Source organism: Camelus ferus, chromosome 6 (assembly GCF_009834535.1).
Source record: "Camelus ferus isolate YT-003-E chromosome 6, BCGSAC_Cfer_1.0, whole genome shotgun sequence".
Taxonomy (NCBI): Eukaryota; Metazoa; Chordata; class Mammalia; order Artiodactyla; family Camelidae; genus Camelus; species Camelus ferus.
The window spans coordinates 80584857-80602409 of record NC_045701.1 but is presented as its reverse complement, the minus strand read 5'-3'; the positions used below and the strand labels follow the sequence as shown (position 1 = coordinate 80602409).

The 17553-nt window shown below is 34.3% G+C and overlaps 1 protein-coding gene across 2 annotated transcripts in view; it reads left to right on the top strand.

Annotated features, from left to right (window-relative positions):
• Positions 1-17553, top strand: part of EML5 (EMAP like 5) — a 130642-nt gene that overhangs the window by 33979 nt on the left and 79110 nt on the right. For both annotated transcript variants that reach the window (XM_032482479.1, XM_032482478.1), the window contains exons 6-8: positions 560-695; positions 2059-2260; positions 13392-13529. In XM_032482479.1, the coding sequence (XP_032338370.1) occupies positions 560-695; positions 2059-2260; positions 13392-13529 (476 nt within the window). The remainder of the gene's footprint in view (positions 1-559; positions 696-2058; positions 2261-13391; positions 13530-17553) is intronic.

The window sequence follows — 17553 nt, the reverse complement described above, 5'->3', positions numbered from 1 at the left end:
TTTTTAAATTTAGAATTTTGTCCATCTAGAATTCATTTTTATATATGGTGTAAGGTTTAACTTTCTCTTATGTTATGCTCATATCATTAAATACCACCTTGGTCATACATTAAGTTTCTATATATACATAGATTTATTTCTAGATTTTCATTTGTGTTTTCTGATGCATTTATTTATTCCTGTGTCATATAAAAATTTTTAAAAGTAGATTTCTACCTTCATATATAATAGATTTTCTTAAGAAGTAAGTATTGTTAACAATTACAAGAGTTTGATTTATGGTAAATTTGATTACAGTTCCTTTCTGAAATGCACGATAACTGAGTCATGAAATATTTTCCATGAATAAGTTGAAGCAGAACTTACGAGTGTATTTCCTCTGCGGTATGTGTTCACTGTAAATCTTAATTCAACCTGTAGAGTCACATTCTATAATTTTACACTTCCATGGTGAACAACAACTGAAATGGAAAAACAGTCCTATTTTTGTTTTGAACACATTCTACTTTACATTAAAAAAGAAGTATGTATTGTTAAATTATTTTATTCCCTCTTCTAGGCAGGAATTTTTAGCATGAATGCTTGTGAAGAAGGCTTTGCTACTGGTGGCAGAGATGGCTGTATTCGTCTTTGGGATTTAACTTTTAAACCAATTACTGTGATTGATCTCAGGGAAACAGACCAGGGATACAAAGGTAACAACAAAATAAATATTTAATTACTAGGCAAATTTTAAATGTACCAAGGATTGTCTCTTTCTTTCAGCAAGCTTTAAAGTATGTTTTATAAATATAAATGAGACTTATATTTGTACCTTCATACTGTATACAGTTAATTAAAATCCTTCTGCTGAAGAGAAATTTTGCCTAAAGACTGTCTGAGTTTACTGAAAGATTTATGTCTAATGCCTATTATAATGGGACCTACAGAGAAATGTGATAGGTACTTACTTTGGCAACCTTAAATTTTGAAAATATTTTACCATTAGAATGCAAAATGTAACTGTTTAGCAAATAAACTGTTGAAAATAAAGTGTGTTAAGGGTTAGGGGAACTTTTGTTCAGTATGACTTAAATGCATGTAGATGTGTTTTTCTTTCATCTAAATTTATCAGCAATCAAGAGACATTTTTTTCTTTGGGGAATTTTTAAAAATTAATGTAATAAAACAGAATTTTTCACTATCAAAGTAAACATATTATCCCCTTGTGTGGTATTGTAAGAGTAGGATTAGAAATTACACAAGTCTATGTTTAAGCCATGTTTCAGTCACTTATTAGATGTGTGACCTTGGGCTGCATACGTCATCTGTAAAATGAGAACAAGAATAACTGTGAAATAATAGTAAGAGGATTAAATTAGCTAATATATGTAAAATACTTAGAAGAGTATCTGGCACGTAATAATCATCCAGTAAATGTTAACTGTTATACTGTTTTCATTAGTTTTGTTTAGTGTTACTGTCCTTTACAGTTTAAAGAATAATTTGATACTTTTTCTTATTTGATCCTCACAACAACATTGTAAGTTACACAGCAACTTTTTGTTGGCCATACTATATAGATAAGAAAACTAGGGGAAACACTAGCTTTTCTGAGATTACAGAGGGATTGTATGCAGAAAAAGTAGAAGTTTCTCTTCTCAGTGATTTTATGAGCACAATGAAGAAATGAAATACAGACATGTAAAAAGTCAGATTATTATAAGAGAAAAATAACACAATTCTATGAAGGTAGTTACTGAATAATTACTTTTTGGATGATGCAAACTGTGTTATAAGGCTTTGGCTGAGGAAGTGGTCAGACTGTGACTGATGTTGTCTAATAAGGAAGAGAAGTGTCTGTCCTGAAGGATTGGCAGAAATTGGGGTATATAAAAACAGAAATATTCCATGTAGAAAACAGTATGGATAAGTAAAGAAAACGTGTTGATCCAAGACTTGCAGATTCCTTTTATTTTACATCTAAGGTATAAAAGGTAGAAAAATTAGTAGCGGTTTAGGAAGATTGGCATTCTGTTATTATAGCCTTGATCTTAAATACAATTCAATTTTGACTAGGTTTATCTGTAAGGAGTGTTTGTTGGCAAGGTGACCACATTCTGGTTGGAACCCAGGACAGTGAAATTTTTGAAATTGTGGTGCATGAAAGAAACAAACCTTTCCTAATTATGCAAGGGCATTGTGAAGGTGAACTTTGGGCACTTGCCATCCATCCTACTAAACCTTTGGCTGTGACTGGAAGTGATGATCGTTCAGTCAGGTAAGCAGATCATAAAGTAATTGCATAAGCTGGAATTTGTCCTTAGGTAAACATAAGAAAAACTTTTAAAAAAATACTTAGACTTAAACTTCAGCTTATGGTATAACAAATGAACATAATTAATAGGTGCTTAAAATTCATAGAGATAATAACTATTTATAAGATTTGGGCTTTTCTCTTATAAAACCTATGTGGAGTCTGTTCCATATCAGAATGTACAGAACTATCTCTGCTTTTTAACAGCCATGCAATATTCCACTGTGTAGGTATACTGTAATTTATTCAATTAATCCATCATTGATGGAAGTTTAGGTTCTTCTAGTTCTGTGGTATTAAATACATTGTTTGTAGTGAATATCTTTATACCTATGTCACTTTGTACACATGTAAATATGAATATTTCTGTAGTAAATTCTTAGCAGTGTTCAAAAGATATATGCATTTTAAATTTTAATAGATAATACCTTACATAGAAGCAATAACAATTTACATACCTATCAGCAGTGTGTAACAGTACCTCTCTTCCCACACCCTTGCCAGCACCAATTATTACCCCAAAAGGTGAAAAATAGTATTTTGTTATGTTTTGAAAATATGCTTTTCTCTCATATTGAGGGGTCTTGAGTATGTTTTTTTCCCATACATATTTTTACCCCAATGTAATTTCACTTTACGTTGTACTTGTGTACTGCTTTCTCAGTAACATGTTTGAAAATATTCTAGCCTGTAGCTGTTCCACAAAGATGCTAATTCTTTATCACTTCAAACTTGGCATTGACTCCTCAAATAACCAACTGAATAGTATTGGTAACATCTGTTGACTCACCAAGACTCAAGGAAAAACACTCACAATTATTTGCCTTGTTTTTAATTAACTGTTAGTGTTGTTCCCAACACCCTCAACTCTGTAAGCAACTGTTCTCGCCAAAAGGCTGATAGTCTTAAACAGGTTTATTTTCTTCTGGACACATTTCTTCAGCTGCTGCAATCTAAAGTAATTTAGATGATCCATTACCAATAAACAGCTTTCTTTGCTTATCTAACAAATGAGCCATTCAGAAAGTTGCTTTTGTAAGTAAAATGCATTTTAATTTTTAAATTTGTAAAGAAATTCTGCTGCAGTGAGTTTTTTTTTTTTAATTTTCTAGTTTTTCTGACCATTACTTTACTGGGAGTTGAAAATATTGTGATGAGTGCTTAGTCTGGTAATGTTGATGTACATTTGTATTCTTTTAGAACAACTATAGTGTCATTGCATCATAAACAACACTTTACCATCTAATTCAATAACAGTGTAATCCATACTCCAGTGCCTTAAAAACATAACATTCAAAGTTCACTGTTCTTTTTTTTTTTTTCTTGTTTTGACATATGGGTATGTACTGGAAATAAAAAAGAGTAAGATGTCATGATATAATAATAGACAATATACAAAGCAGAATTTCTCTCAGGCTGTATTTGTGTCACTGCGGTTTGTAGCGCTTAAAAGGAGCAGTGCAGAGTGATGTGTGTCACATACCATCTACTGTCTGTTTTACAAGGACTCATCGCTGCTTCTTTAGTGTGAAAGCAGCCATGACAATATGAAGACAAACCATTGTGGCTGTGTTCCCATAAAACTTGATTTGTGGACACTGAAATTTGAATTTCATATGATTTTCTCATGTCTCAAAATATTATTCTTTGAAAGTTTTTTTCAACCATCTAAAAATGTAAAAACAAGGAGGGGGATCAAGATGGCAGAGTAGGAAGACATGGAGCTCATCTCCCCCGACAAACACATCAAAAATGCATCTATATATGGAACAATTCTTATGGAAAACTAACTGGAAACTGGCGGAAGAACTCCTATACAACCGAAGCTGCAAGAAAGATCTTCATGTAACTGAGTAGGATGGGAAAAAAAGGCATTGGGTTGGGACCTGTGCCTCTGGGAGGGATCTGAAAGGAAGAGAAGGTCTGCATGGGAGGTCCCTTGCCCTGGAGAGCGAGCAGGTCGAGCCACAATCTGGGCATCCTAGTCCTGGGAGCCTACATAGTGGAGATAAGCCCCCTTGCCTGCTGGGATAACCACTGGGAAAGACATAAGGGCTGGAAAATCCTAGACTCTACTTGAGAGGAGTGCATGCATGCTGGCTTGCCACCTGGGCAGAAAGACCCTTGCACTGGTGGCTGCCACCTTGCTGCACTCCCCTATTCAAATGGGGCAAACACGGGGGCTCTGCTCACTCCACACCATAGTCTGGTGTGAGATCTGGGTCAACCAGGCCCTGGGAAGAGATGCAGAGACAGACTGTGGGGCCTAGGGTGTGGCCCAGCTGGGGCGTAGGTGACCATAGTCAGCACGCACAGAAGCATGCAGCAGTTCTTCTCTCAGCGACATTGCCCAAGCCCTGCCCACTCCACCCCACAGATTAGTACTAGATCTGGTGCAGACAAGTTGTGGGAGAAGACTGCTGCAGAGGTAGCCCAGATCTCTGGCAACAGTGCAGCTTCCTCAATTCCTGCAGCCACAATATTCTGACCCTCAGACCCAGCCCACTCCAAAACACAGCCTTGCACTAGATCTGCGACAAACATAACAGAGGAAAGGATGCAATCTTGGGCTGCTTCTGAGTGGAGCCACTGATGCCTACACAGGCAGCTCATAGGTCCTCTATGAGAGCAAATGCCTTACATGCTTCAGCAGTCACCTCCGGGGAGGGGGTATAGCTCATTGGTGGAGCACGTGCTTAGCATACACAAGGTCCTGGGTTCAATCCCCAGTACCTCCATTAAAAAGTAATAATAAATAAGTAAATAATTAATTACCTCCCCTCCTCCAAAAAAAAAAAAAAAAAAAAAAACCCAAACCAAAAACCACATACAGTCACCTCCTTTAGGGCAGGGCACACACTCAAGGACAGTGAAGCCTGATTAGCCCTGGCCCTTAGGGTTTCTACTCCAACAACTGAGGAGCAGACCCCATCCCTGACAGTGTGAGGATAGCTAAGGAGCAAAGAGGAAGCCCTGCCTCACATCCTGCACAAGCTTTAGATCCTCCAACACCAACTACAGACCCTATCAAGGGGCTGACGACCAGAGTACCCTGAGGAAAGACATGGCTGATGTTCACACCAAAGATTTAGGACAAACACAGTCTACACAGGGATGCTCCCACATGAAAACATTCCTGTAAGACTACAGTAGATAACTTTCTCCTAAATTCATAGAGACAGAGAAAGTTAAGTTAAGGAAAAGTCAGAGGAAGTACTCCCAGTTAAAAGAATAAGAGAAATTCCCTGAAAGTAATGAAACAGAGTTCAGTCTACCATCAGTCAAGTTCAGACAGGTGGTAATAAAGATGCTAACTGAATTAAGAAAGATTACTGATAAAAATGCAAATCACTGTAACAAGGAACTATCAAAAATAGACAATTCAAAATAGACAACACAATTCCTGAGGTGAGAAGAAGTCTAAAAGCAATGAATAGCCGACTAAATGACACAGAACAATGAGTAAGTGATCGGGAAGATAGAATAATGGACATCACCTAATCAGAACAGCAGACTGAAAGACAAATAAAAAAAAAAAAAAAGAAAGCAACATTGTAGATCTATGGGATGATATAAAATGTGCCAGCCTATGCATGATAAGGATTCCAGAAGGAGTAGAGAGAGAAGGGGATCTAAAATGTACTTGAAGAAATTGTAGCTGAAAACTTCCCAAACCTAAAGAAGGAGACAGATATCCTGGTCCAGGAAACACAGGTAGTCCCAAATAAGATGAGTCCAAACAGACCAAGACACATCATAATTAAAATGGTAAACATTAAAGATGAGGATTCTAAAGGCAGCAAGATAAAAAGAGTCATTTACAAGGGAACTCCCATAAGACTAACAGCTGACTTCTCTGCAGAAACTTTGCATGCCAGAATGGAATGGCATGATACAACGTAGGGTACTCTACCCAGCGAGATTATCATTTAGAATAGAAGGAGACATAAAGAATTTCTCAGGGAAGCAAAAACTAAAATATTTCAGCAATACTAAACCTACCCTGTAAGAAATATTGAAGGATCTTTTCTAAATAGAAAAGCAGCATAAATCTGTAGGAAAGGGAAAATCATAATAGGAAAGGCAAATATATATAGTAAGGATTGAAGATCACTTAAATAAGCCACTATGTAAATTAAAATACAGTAAAAAAAATGTACAAGCAATCATGGCTACAATAAACAGTAAAAGGATAAGCATGAAGATGTAACATAGGACATCAAAATCACAAAATATGGGGGACGGGAGTATTAAAATGTAGATTTTTTTAGAATGTGTCTGAACTTGAATGACTATCAATTTAAAGCAAGTAGATATAGTTATGGGCCAACATACTTGAACTCCATGGTAACCACAAATCAAAAACATACAGTAGATTCACAGAAACCAAAAAGAAAGGAACTCAAGGATACTACAAAAGAAAATTATCAAACCACAAAAGGACAAACAACAATAAGAAATAAGGTCTTATAGGTCATTCTGAAATAAAGATAAAAATTTTAAATTAAAAAAAAAGGAAGAAAGAAAGAACAAAAACAACTGGGAAACAAGGGTTATAATGGCAGTAAGTACATACCTATTAATAATCACTTTAAATGTCAGTGGACTTAGTGCTCCAATCAAAAGACAGAGAGTGGCAGATTGGATTAAAAACAAAAACCTGCAATATGCTGCCTATAGGAGACTCATTCAGAGTGACACACACAAACTGAAAGTAAGAAGGTGGAAAAATATATTTCATGCAAATAGAAAAAACAAGAAAGTGGGGATGGCAATACTCATATCAGATGAAATAGACTTTAAAACCAAGGCTATAAAGAAAGATGAACCTCCTACACTGCTGGTGGGAATGTAGTTTGGTGCAGCCACTGTGGAAAACAGTATGGAGATTCCTCAAAAGAATAGGAATAGACTTACCGTATGACCCAAGAATCCCGCTCCTGGGCATATATCCAGAAGGAATCCTACTTCAGGATGACACCTGCACCCCAATGTTCATAGCAGCACTATTTACAATAGCCAAGACATGGAGACAGCCTAAATATCCATTAATGGATGACTGGATAAAGAAGATGTTGTATATTTATACAATGGAATACTACTCAGCCATGAAAAACCGACAACATAATGCCATTTGCAGCAACATGGATGCACCTGGAGAATGTCATTCTAAGTGAAGTAAGCCAGAAAGAGAAAGAAAGATACCATATGAGATCACTTATATGTGGAATCTAAAACAAAAACAAAAAAACAAAGCATAAATACAAAACAGAAATAGACTCATAGAATGCAAACTTGTGGTTGCCAAGGGGGCAGAGGGTGGGAAGGTATAGACGGGATTTCAAAATTGTAGAATAGATAAACAAGATTATACTGTATAAGCACAGGGAAATATACACAAGATCTTATGGTAGCTTACAGAGAAAAAAATGTGACAATGAATATATATATGTTCATTTATGACTGAAAAATTGTGCTCTACACTGGAATTTGACACAACATTGTAAAATGATTATAAATCAATAAAAAATTTTTAAAAAAGAAAGGTAAAGAAAAGAGTATTATATAATGATAAAGGGATCAATAGAAGAGGAGGATATTACACTGGTTAACATAAATGCACCCAATACAGGAGCACCTAAATATATAAAACAAATACTGACATAAAGAAATTGACAATAATACAATAATAGTAGGAGACTTTAACACCCTACTGACATCAGTGAACGGATTATCCAGACAGAAAATGAATAAGGCAACAGAGGTCCTAAATGACACAGTAAATCAGTTGGACTTATCCAATAAGTCCTGATACCTACAGGACACTACATCCCTCCAAAAAAGACACAATACACTTTCTTTTCAAGCACACATGAAATGTTCTCTAGGATATACCACATACTAGCTCATAAAACAAGCCTCAGCAAATTTAAGAGGATCAAAATTATTACAAGCAAATTTTCTGACCACAAGAGTAGGAAACTAGCAATCAACCACAGAAAGAAAAAAGGGAAAAGAACAGCCAGGTGGAGACTAAAAAACGTGCTACTAAAAAACCAGTGGGTCAGTGGTGAAATCAAAGAAGAAATCATAAAATACCTAGCAACAAACAAAATGAAAGTGCAACTTTACAAAATCTTTGGTATACAGCAAAAGCAGTTCTGGGAGGAAAGTTCATAGTGATGCAGGCCTTCCTCAGGAAACAAGAAAAATCTCAAACAACCTAACCTACCACCTAAATGAATTAGGAAAAAACCAAACAAAACCCAAAGTCAGCAGAATGAAGGAAATAAAGACCAGAGAGGAAATAAATAAAAGAGGTCAAAAAACAATAGAAAAGATCAATAAAACCAAGAGCTGGTTTTTGAAAAGATAAACAAAATCAGCAAACCTCTAGCCAGGCTCACCAAGAAGAAAAGAGAGAGGACCCAAATAAAATAAGAAATGAAAGAGGAGAAATAACAACTGGTATCACAGAAATACAAGAAAATCATAAGCATGTACTATGAACAGTTATATGCCAACAAATTAGACAACCTGGAAGAAATGGACATGTTTCTAGAAACATTCAGTCTGCCAAGATTGAGTCATGAAGAAACAGATAATTTGTCTTTGTTTTTTAAAAAAAATTTTTATTTTTTATTGAAGTGTAGTTGATTTACAATGTTAATTTCAGGTGTACAGCAAAGCAATTCAGTTATATGTAACCATACATATATTTTTTCTTCAGATTCTTTTCCATTATATGTTATTATAAGAAATTGAATACAGTTTCCTGTGCTATACAGTAGGTCCTTGTTGTTTATCTGTTTTATATATAATAATGTGTAGAAACAAATCATTTGAACAGAGTAATCACTAGAAGTGAAATAGAATCTGTCATTTTAAAAAATTCCTGCAAACAAAAGTCCAGGACCAGACAGCTTCATTGGAAATTCTACCAAACATACAAAGAACTTGCTGTCCTTCTCAAACTATTCCAAAAAATTGAAGATGAGGGAACACTCCCAGATTAATTCTATGAGGCAACCATCACCCTGATACCAAGACCAGACAAAGACATAAGAAAGAAAGAAAGAATAAAAGAAAGAGAGAAAAAGAGAGAGAAGGAGGAAAGAAAGAAGGAAAGAAGGAAAATTACAAGCCAATATCTTTGATGAATATAAATGCAAAAATCCTCAACAAAATATTAGTAAACCAAATCCAATAATACATTAAAAGGATTAATTACCATGATCAAGTTGGATTCCAGGGTCACAAGGATGGTACAACATACACAAATTAATCAGTATGATACACTACATTAAAAAAAGGAAAGAGGAAAGCCACATTATCAACTCAATAGATGCAGAAAAAGCATTTGAAAAAATTCAATATCCATTCATGATAAAACTCTTACCAAAGTGAGTATACAGGGAACATATCTCAGCATGATAAAAGCCATTTATGACAACCCACAACCAACATAATACTCAGTGGTGAAAAGCTAAATGCCTTCCTGTTAAATTTAGCAGCAGGACAAAGATACCCACTCTCACCACTTCTGTTCAACATAGTATTGGAAGTCCTAGCCACAACAGTCAGACAAGAAAAAGAAAAAAAAGATAACCAAATTAGAAGGAAAGTGGTAAAACTGTCACTACTTGCAGATGGCATAATACTCTATAAATACAGAGAACCCCAAACTCTCCAAACAAAAACTGTTAGAACAAGCAGGTGAATTCATCATGGGAGCAGGATACAAGATTAATATACAAAAATCTGATACGTTTCTTTACACTAATAAGGAAATGTCAGAAAGAGAAAATACAAAAAAAGTTCTGTTTAAAATCATATCAAAGAGTAAGGCTCAAAGTGCTAGAGTGTATGCTTAGCATGCACAAGGTCCTGGGTTCAATCCCCAGTACCTCCTCTAAAAAAATAAACAAGTAAATAAATCTAATTACCTCCCCCCCCAAAAAAAACTAAAAAATAATAATTTTTTAAATGAAAAAAAACTACATAAAAAATGTGATGTGATCAAAAAATTGATGTGATTTTAAAAAATCACATTAAAAAATATCTAGGAATAAAGTTAACCAAGGAAGTGAAAGACCTATACAGTGAAACTTATAAAACATGGATGAAAGAAATTGAAAATGATTCAAAGAAATGGAAAGATATTCCATGCTCTTAGATTGGAAGAATTAATATTGTCAAAAATGTTCATAGTACCCAAAGCAATCTATAGTTAATGCAATCTCTATCAAAATACCAAGGACATTTTTCGCAGAACTAGAACAAATAATCCTAATATTTATATGGAACCACAAGAGACCTCGAATTGCCAAAGCAATCCTGACAAAAAAGAACAAAGTTGGAGGTATAATCCTTTCAGACTTCAACTATACTACAAAGCTACAGTAATCAAAACAGTATGATAATGGCACAAAAAGAGACGTATAGATCAATAAAACAGAATAAAAAACCCAGAAGTAAACCAACACACCTATGGTCAATTAATCTACGACAAAGGAGACAAGAATATACAATGGAGAAAAGACAGCCTCTTCAACAAGTAGTGCTGGAAAAGCTGGACAGCTACATGAACATCAGTGAAATTAAAATATTCCCTGACAACATATACCAAAATAAACTCAAAATGGTTTAAAGACCTGTATGTAAGACACAATACTGTAAAACTCCTAGAAGAGAACATGAGCAAAGAATTCTCTGATACAAATCATGGCAGTGATCTCCTAGGGCAGTCTACCAAGGCAAAAGAAATAAAAGCAAAAATATACAAGTGACACCTAATCAAACTTAAAAGTTTTTGCACAGCAAAGGAAACCATCAACAATGAGAAAAGACACATGTGGACTGCAAACAATGAGAGTCGTGACAAAGGGTTAATATCCAAAATATACAAACGGCTCATACAACTCAATATCAAAAAAACAAGCAACCTAATCATAAAATGGGCAGAAGACCTAAATAGACATTTCTCCCAAGAAGACATACAGATGGCCAACAGGCCCATGAAAAGATGCTCAACACTGGTAATTATTAGAGAAATGCAAATCAACCACAATGAGATACCACCTCACAATGGTCAGAATGACTGTTATCAAAAAGTCTCCAAATAATCAATGCTGGAGAGGGTGTGGAGAAAAGGGAACCCTCCTATACTGTAGGAGGAAATTTAAGTTGGTGCAGCCAGTATGGAAAACAGTGTGGAGAGTCCTTAAAAAACTAAAAATAGAGGTACCGTGTGATCCAGCAATTTCACTCCTGGATATATATCTGGAAAAAACAAAAACTCTCATTTGAAAAGATACATGCACTCCAGTGGTCACAGCAGCACTGCTTATGATAGCCAAGACAAGATGATTGACTTAAGAAGATGTGTATACACACACACACATACACACACACAATGGAATATTACTCAACTGTAAAAAAGAATGAAATATTGCCATTTGGAGAACAGGCATGGACTTAGTGCAGTAAGTCAGACAGAGAAAGACAAATACTATATAGTATCATTTATATGTGAAACCTAAAAAAAATAATACAAATGATTCTATATACAAAACAAAGTGGCTCACAGACATAGATGACAAACTGACGGTCACCAGAGGGAACGGGGGACAAGTTAGTAGTATGGGATTAACAGATACAAACCACTACACTTAAAATGGACAAGCAACAAAGATTTACTGTTTTGCTCAGGGAATTATATTTAATATCTTGAAATAACCTACAATGGAATATAATCTGCAAAAAATTAATGAATCACTATGCTGTATACCTGACACTAATATCATATTGTAAATTGGCTATAATTCAATTTCTTAAAAAATGCAGCACCCATTTTTAACTTGTAGACTGTACGGAAACAGACGTGGGCCCAGTTTGGCCCACAGTGTGTGATAGAGCTTAGAAAATCATCAGGTAATACCATGTTTAATGTTGAAACATTTAAAGTTTTCCCTTGACATTAGGAAGAAGACAATCATGCTCACTTTCACTATTTTTCACCATTATATTCATCTGTAGACTAGAAGTGTTTGTCAAAACAGTGAAGCCAAATTATATATATGTATTTATATGTTTTTTTATAGATATATACATAGAGACATTTTGATTGCAGAGGAAGAAACAGCTGTCATTTGCAGGTGTTATAATGGTATCTGTAGAAAACTGAAAGGAAAATACAGAGTAATTATTGGAATTAAAAAGAATTTAGCAAATTTCCTGGATATAAAAATAATATATAAAATCATTTTTCCTATAAAATAGCAAGAAACAGAATTTTTTTTAAAAGAAGTTACTGCTATAAAAAAAACATTTTAAAATATACTTAGTTTTGCTGATCTTTTCCTAACCTTTTGGGGTAGATACTGGTTCATTAAGTTGTAGCCTTTGTTTTGATAATATCTGCATTTAAATTTCCTCCTAAGTACTATTTCAGCTATATCCCACAAGTTTTGACTTGAAATACTTCTGTTGTAACCTTACTTCAAAATGTTACTAATTTCCATTAGAATTTTGTCTTTATCCTTTATATTATTTGGAAATGTAATTCTTTACTTTCAAACAATGAGTATTTTTTAGTTTTTTTTTTTAACACATTTATTATGGTATGGTTCCTGTACAGTACACTACACATATTTCAAACATACAATTTGATGAATTTTGATAGATGTATATACCATTTTAGTACTTATTACAGTTTTCTAACAGTATAGAAAAGATTCTAAATTTGCATAATCTTAAGTGTTATTAAATTAAAAGACTGTCTGCCACTATACTATGTATGTATCTCCCCTTTGGTCAGGCTAGAAATCATCTACCTAAAAAGAGTGATTGGAAAAAATTAATGTCATCATAGTGTCTTAATACTAAAAGGTTCTATCAACCCATGGCATTTTAAGCATTAACAATATATTGTTTTCATAGATAAGACTTCTTTGCCACAAAACATACAGTTAAAAATCTAGATTTATCTTACTTCCTTAAAATGAAATTATTATTTTAACCAACATTTTTCATAGTCTATCATTTTTAAGCATACATTCGTTAACTATTCTTTTATTTTAATTAAATATTACAGGATATGGAGCCTAGTTGATCATGCGCTAATAGCAAGGTGTAATATGGAAGAACCAATTCGTTGTGCAGCTGTAAATGTAGATGGGATCCATCTTGCCCTTGGAATGAAGGATGGTTCATTCACTGTACTTAGAGTGAGGTATGTATTAGGTTAGAAATAGAAATAGTAAATTTTTAAGTGAATAGAATGTGTAATACTTACTATTTTTACCCATTTCCTTCCCCCCTTCTTATTAATGTATATATTTTCATATGTTAGTTTCAAAATATAAAAAATATATTTCTAAAAATGGCTTTGTCAGAAAATTAACTCAAAAAACCTTCATGTGGGGGAATAAGAATGCTTAGTAGATTAATAACTAAAATTTTGAGTTAAATTTGGATCTTGTTTTCCATTTCTTGGTAGTATTGATTTTCAGTAATGATCCTCTCCCTTTGAAGGGGGAGAAGGGGACTTTGAAACTTAAAAATATTTGTTGTTGTTGTTATTTACAGCTTCATGCTTTGAAAAAAATGCCCACACCTCTTCCTTTGTTTGGGTAGTTAGAAGAGTTTAAAGAATTTCCTAATGCAGTTATATTCTTTTGTTGAATGATAGATATGGTGCATTCAATTGAATCCTATATAGCCATTTAAAAATTTACTGTAGATCCACATGTGTTCACAAGGATAAATATGTATGAAATCTTTCATCTCTAGCTTAGTAAATGATAGGACTGTCCACCCAGTTGCCCAGTCCAGAAACCACTGATTCATTTGCCTCTTTTGTCTCTTGTGTCTAGTTAGTCATAGAATTCTGGACAACCTACTTCTTAAATAGCTCTCAAATTAATCTACTTCCTTCCATTCTCACATTGTACTCATTATATAGGCTTCTGTCATCTCCTCACTGGATCACTGGAATAGCATCTCAGCTGGTCTCTTTATCTCTTATTTTGCGTCCTCAAGTCCTTTATTCACTCTACAGTTATAGTGATGCCTTTTAAAACACATTTGTTTGCATCATTCCTCTTTCTAAAGTATGATAAAAGTATTGCACTATCCTTAGGATGAAGTTCACAATTCTTAACATAGCCTATATTGCCCATCTCTCTAGCCTATTTCTTTCTACTCCAATCTCTTTCTTTTAACATGTATATAACATCTTTTGCTTCTTCAAGTATATCATATTCTGTTAATACTTTTGAGCTTCTACATATATGAGTCTTCTTTCTGGGACAGGTTTTTATAGTGAGATATGGTGGGATTTTCCTCTTAAGATAATTTTTTATTGTGATAAAGTATACATAATATAAAATTTACCATTTTAACCTTTTCAAGTATAAAATTTAGTGGCATTAAGTACATTTGCATTGTTTTACAACCAAGAATTTAAGATGCATGTAAAACATCTAAGAATTTCTATCAGATAGTTGACGTGCATTAAAAAAAAAGTGATTGTTATTTTTTCATTTGTACATTTAACTTGTCCTTTCAATTATTGTTTGCAAGAAACTGGGTGAATAAGTTCTTATCTCTAATAAGATAGTATTTTAGCAATTGAGTCCAACATTGCTGGCAGGACCATTGGAATAGTTACTATTAAATGCCTTTGTAGTATAACCACAAAATTCTAACTCAAAAATACTCTTAATCCTTCTTAATTTACCTGGTCACTGTTTCTTCTTGATTTGCTGTGTCTATTCTCTATATCATAGAGCAGAATTCATAAGTATAGGAGTAGTAGAGTATCCATACAGGGGTGGTTATGTTATGATTAGAAAAACATAGCAGGGATTAGAATCTAGTATACTAATTCTTTTTGTTTAATTTTTTTATAAACATGTAGTTGATTTACAATGTTGTGTTGGTTTCTGATGTACAGCATAGTGATTCCAGTGTATGTCTTTATATATATTCTTTTTCATATTTTTCATTGTAGGTTATTACAAGCTATTGGATTTAGTTCCCTGTGATGTACAGTAGGACCTATTAAAACTTTGACTCATAGTACGCTACATGGTGTTATCAACATCAAACGCCTTAGAGACACTAACTCATTCTTAGAACTATGTAGGGAGACTTCAGTGGAGGGGCTTGATGAGCATGGTTAATAAATCATGCTGAAAACCAAGTAAGGTCTCCTATAGGGCATGGGGTAGACGTTAGTTGTAAAAACATTAACATTGCCATTTTAGAGTCTAACAGTCACTTAGCTGTTTGTCTTTTCTTTTCCATTTTAAAAGCATTTATTTATTTGTTTGTTTGTTTGTTTGTTTATTTATTTATTTTACAGTTTACCCTAGGCTTCTTTATTTTTTTTAACATTTTTTATTGAGTTATAGTCATTTTACAATGTTGTGTCAAATTCCAGTGTAGAGCACAATTTTTCAGTTATACAGGAACATACATATATTCATTGTCACATTTTTTTTTTCTCGCTGTGAGCTACCACAAGATCTTGTATATATTTCCTGTGCTATACAGTATAATCTTGTTTATCTACTCTACATTTGCCTGTCAGCATCTACAAATTTTGAAATCCCGGTCTGGCACGGGGTGGGAAGGGACAGGCTGTTTGTCTTTTCTGACAGCATAGCTGCTGAGTTACATCAACTTGAGAAGGATTAAGACAGTTTTTCCCTGACTAATCATGCATTCATTTAAAAGTTTTTTCACCCTATTTAAATTTTGTCTGCTCCATTTTATGGGAGAAATAAGTTCCAAAAGTTATTTCCTGGCTTTAAAAAAGTAATTATTTGTATATGTCCATTATCTTTTCATATCAAAGTTTTTTTTTTATCTCTCTTCCCCCACCAAGAGCACTATTAAAATACAGTCAAATATATCTTATCCTAAAATTCCTACCTTGAACCTAAGTCCATCTTTAGTTATATCACATCTTTACTCTCTTCTCTTTCACAGAGAAATTCTCAAAAAAAAAAAAAAACTGCCTGTTTTACTCTTTTCTTCCAGTTAACTTGTCAACTTTCTCCCTCCATTCCAACATAGTTTTTGCCTTCATCTTTACATTTAAAAAAACCCCTCATTAATAGTACCCTGTGACTAAAGCCAGGACACCTTTTTTCAGTTCTCATTTAAATTGATTCTCAGTAGTATTTGACCCCTTAACCACTTCCTCCTTCTCAAAACATTCTCTTCCCTGGCTTTGGATGTTAATTTTCTTTCTCTTTTCAGCCTACTTCTTTGGCTCCATTTTCTTATAGACTAATTATCATCTGCCTAGTAAATTACTGGAGTGCCTCAGAACTCAGATCTAGGCTTTCTGCTATTTTCACTCTGTGTTTTCTTACTGTGTAATCTCATCCTGCCTCTGGCTTCAGTTACTACCCATAGCCTGATGATCCCAGATGCATAGCTCTAGCCCTGATCTCATTTAAACTCCAGCCATGCATATCCAGTTGCTTATTTAACATCACTTGTGTATCTCAAAGGCATCTGCAGTTCAGCATTTCCAAAGCTGAACCCAGGATCGCACCTCCCAAACTGATCTTCTGTCTGAGAGCCCTTTCAAGTGAATGGCACCACTGTCCATGATTTTGTATAAGCCAAAAACCTAGGCGTTATCATTGATACTTCGCTGTCTCCAACCACCATTTCTAATCCATCACCACATCCTGTTGATTTTAGTTGCCTGGTGAATTTTCTAGGAACATTTTAATTAAGGTTGGTGAATAAGATTAGAATTATAATATCTTTAACATATATGCTATAATAGTGTGGATTATAATATGTAATACTGCATATTTTATATCATTTCACTTCTTTCTGAAGTTTGAGCAAGCACCATCTGTAGTAGTCTTCTAACTGGTCTTGATGCTGTCTTTATAGTCCTTCAATTTGTTTTTACTGTCAAACCAGATTAGTGATCTGATTGATTCACCCCACCCTAGCTCAAGTTTACAAATTGAGGCCAAGTTTCCTATGATCAATGAGGCCGTTTATGATTTTACCTTAGCCTCCCTCATCAGACTCAGCTCTCACCAAAGCCCCCTTTGCTTATGTGAGTACCACTACACTGACTTTTTAAAAATAAACTTGAATACTTTGTCTTGCCACCAACTCTTTCACATACTGTTATCTCTGCTGGATGTGGGCCTTTTTCCTCCCAGCTCCTATCTTCTACTGAGCTAAGTCCCATTAATTCCTCAGAATGAAGTTTA